The sequence below is a fragment of the Myotis lucifugus genome, unplaced genomic scaffold (genome assembly GCF_000147115.1).
Source record: "Myotis lucifugus unplaced genomic scaffold, Myoluc2.0 scaffold_181, whole genome shotgun sequence".
Taxonomy (NCBI): domain Eukaryota; kingdom Metazoa; phylum Chordata; class Mammalia; order Chiroptera; family Vespertilionidae; genus Myotis; species Myotis lucifugus.
This window is the reverse complement of record NW_005871229.1, coordinates 847,700-851,403: the sequence shown is the minus strand read 5'-3', so window position 1 is coordinate 851,403 and position 3,704 is coordinate 847,700. Positions and strand designations below refer to the sequence as shown.

At 48.1% G+C, this 3,704-nt stretch overlaps 1 protein-coding gene across 1 annotated transcript in view; it reads right to left on the bottom strand.

Annotated features, from left to right (window-relative positions):
• Positions 1-448, bottom strand: part of RAB35 (RAB35, member RAS oncogene family) — a 17,700-nt gene extending 17,252 nt beyond the window's left edge. Inside the window, exon 1 of the mRNA XM_023760429.1 lies at positions 373-448. Coding sequence (XP_023616197.1) covers positions 373-433 — 61 coding nt within the window. The 5' untranslated portion in view covers positions 434-448. The remainder of the gene's footprint in view (positions 1-372) is intronic.
• Between the last annotated feature and the right edge of the window lie 3,256 nt (positions 449-3,704).

The window sequence follows — 3,704 nt, the reverse complement described above, 5'->3', positions numbered from 1 at the left end:
ACAGAGCTTCCGGAAGGCTTCGGGGCTTACTCCTATTACCAATGAATATCCACCTAAAAAAGGGGGTGGTATACCCCGGGCCCTTTCCGCCCGGGAATTCGCCGGACAGCACCACCATTGGTGCTGCCTCCAGAACCCCCAGGTCCTCCAGGCAGATCCTGCACGGGCTGTGCCACCTTCCGAAAAACCCCCCGGAATGGAAAAAAAAACTTTCTCCTCCTTCCGCTTCTTCTCTCTTCCTCTCCGAAACCTCGCGGCCTTGCCCCGCCTTCTCCTTCCCGCCCCGCCCCGCCACTGCGCAGGAGCAGCGTCCGGCACCGCCTGTGCGCAGCCGCAGCGTCGGCCAGCCGCGCCCTCGCCGCGCTCGCGCACCGCGCATGCGCTCTGGCAGTCCCGCCGGCGCGGGCCCGCTCGCCGGCTTCTCGGTGATCATCGCTGCGGCGGCTCACGGCCCTTAGGGCTCGGGAAGATGAGCTGCTGTCGCGCCCGAACGGAAAGAAGCCGAGAATGGCGGAGAAGCCCGGCCGTGGCCCGGGACGGACTGGCTCCTTCGACTTCAAGCCCCGCAGTCTGCGGAGAGGAAAAGACAGGCGCGCCGGCACCGTGGGAGCGGGGCTGACACCTGGGCCTCGGACGCTCCGCCCCCTTTCTGCCTGGACACCGCCCCCGGGGAGCTGGCTCCGGCCACTGTGTCCCGAGCCCGTGGGATGGACGCCGAAGCGGTTGGCGGCTGCCGAGTGTTCCAGGAGAGGAGCCACCGGCGGAGCTGAGCGGGTTAGGATGCGGCCTCTTCGGTCCGCTGTGGTGGAAGTCGCCTCCAGCCGGCAGTTCCCTGGGGCTCGAGTTGTCTCCTTGGTAAAATGGGGCGAGTATTCGACTCAGAGTCCGCCCGACGTGACGCCGAGCCTGTTAGATCGATGCCGGGTGTGTGTTTTGAGGGGAGGGAGAGAAGGGCTGAGGATGGGGAGGAGCTTTGCTTTACGTTTTATTTATTCCTGGGCTTAAACTTACAAGGGTCACTTCCCATAAAAGAAGCAGTAAAAATCCAAAATAAAATCATCATCTATGCCAGTATGGAAAGAATGTAAATATTCAAAGAATATAAATAAAATATTAAGTAGGATTACAAAAGACAAACATATCCTTAAACCAAAAAATAAAAAGTAAAACAAAAAAATCTTGACTATAAAAAGTAATGCTAATGGATGGGTGGAGCAACAAATTGATGTTTTTCAAATCAATTTTTTAAAATTTTAAAATAATGCTCAGTTTTTAAAAATAATGTACAGTTTACCAAAAAGTACAAGGTGCTACTTTTCCTTCAGACCCACTCCTCATAGGTAATCTCTTAATGTTTCTTGGATACCTTAAAATGCTTAATAAATATATATTAGATGAATGAATAAATCTCCTTCGGTGAGTATTCTGTGCCTGTGCAAACACATACGTGTATGTGCGCTGCCTTTTGCTGCATTATGGTAGCCCGCATGGTTGAACTGTAACCCCTCTGCTGTTGATAGGCATTTATGTTTTTGTTATACAATGTTGCAGGGAAGATCCTTGAACAGCATATGGAGTGTCTGACTACAGCTTTGAGTTTTTCCAGGACCTGAGAATCAGTGTGGTGGTGTCAAAAGAACCTGGGCTTGGACTCTGACGGTACCGAGAGAACTGCTCATGTGACCATTGAGAAGTGGCCCTTCTTGGTCCGGGAAAGGTTAATGGGGTCGCCTTTGATCCAGCCGTGTTAGTGAGGAAGTATCAGGGAAGAAGGAAACATCAGTGTGGCCACCAGCAAGCACGCTCAGCCCTGACCCACCATTGAGGCCGCACTCCAGGCTGTCTGCTCCACCTGCTCTGGAGGTGGAGAGACTGTTTGAATGCCAGCTCTGAAATCCTGGCTCCGGCCCTGAAAAGCTTTGAGCTTTTGGATAAGTCACATCACAGTGTCTCAGAACCCCAGGTTCCACACAGGCTAGTTGTGAGGATTAGAGTTGTGTTTCTAAATCACCAGCACATATCGGCATATTAAGTTTTACTGTGTTTCACACAAAGATTACAACTCATGAAGGCTCAGATAGCATTTTTTAGTAATAATGTATTACGTTTTCTAGACATAATGCTTTATACTCAAACTACAGTAATAGTGCAAATGTGACTTTTACATGAAACTGACAAACCAAAAAATCTGTGCAACTGGCTTTATTGCGATATTCGCTTCAGAGCAGTGGTCTGGAACCGAACCCACACGTCACCAAGGCATGCCTGTGGGCATATAACAGTTAACCACAGTCATTGTACACGGGCCCATCATACTTTTAGCCATTTCTTACTGTAGCCTCTAGCACACAGGTCCAAGGCAGCCTCCCGACATCAGGGCTGCAGGATACCTGTGAGTAGAGCAGAACTGGCCGTTGTGAAGAACAGGTGCCTGGCTTGCCTGTCTTTGACATTAATTCATTTATTTAGTAACTAATTGTTTAATGAGTGCTATTTGTTTATGTGCCACAGATAGTAGAATAGAGCCTTTCCCTCCAGGAGCTTATAGTCTCATCAGAATAAGATACACTCATGAGGAATTAAAAATACAAGACAATACAATAGATAAAAGAGCTATCAAATAAGCAGTCTAGACTGCAGAGGAGGAATGCTATCACTCTCAGCTAGAATGAGGGGAAAGAGATTTCATCATACAGATTTCCTGATGGAACTGGAATTGAAAGAGCTTTGAATGACAGGTGTGTTTAAACAGCCACTGTCACAGTCTGTGAGAATCATCAATTTTGTCTTTCAGGGGGAATTCCCTGTAGGTCAGGAGATGTGCCTGACGTCCCAAAAATGAAGCTCTGAGTACATTTCCTGTAGAAATACTATTTTACATTTATTTAAACTATAATGATGGGAGCGATGTTTTGGTAGGTAGATAGATGTGGATAGATACTTTATATGTGTATACAGATAGAAACTTCCCTGACCTGAGGTAAGAGTCAGTGTGTAACACTGACGGTAAACTTTGTTCCGCTGTTGTGAACAGACAGCTTACAGATGAGCTTCTGCCACACCACCTGTTTGCACATTAGAAACTGCACTGGGAGGCAGTGAAAGTTTGTGAGCAGAGTAGCAACAGCAAAATGCTATTTTAGGAAAGTAATCTGCTGCAAGCATACAGCATGGATGTCAACCGCAGCACTTTAAGGGAGGTCATTGCTGAAGCCCAGGTGTGAGGTAACAGCAGGAAGGGACATAAGCAGAAGGCAATAAACATCAACCAAAGCAGCATTTTAAAAAATCGCACATCTGGCAATTCATTCACAAATTCAGTAAATACTGTGTGCCTACTAGGTGCCAGGCACTGTGCGGGCACTGAGGATATAACATGGGCAAAACAAAACCCCATCCTCACGGAGCTTACCGATCCTTCAACAAGTCTCTGAGGCAGTGGTTCTCAACCTGTGGGTCGCGACCCCTTTGGCGGTCGAACGACCCTTTCACAGGGGTCGCCTAAGACCATCCTGCATATCAGATATTTACATTACGATTCATAACAGTAGCAACATTACAATATGAAGTAGCAATGAAAATAATTTTATGGTTGGGTTGCAACATGAGGAACTGTGTTTAAAGGGCCAGAAGGTTGAGAACCACTGCTCTGAGGGCTTACTGTGTGTCAGGCTCTAAGCGGGAGATTCAGCAGTAAACAAAAC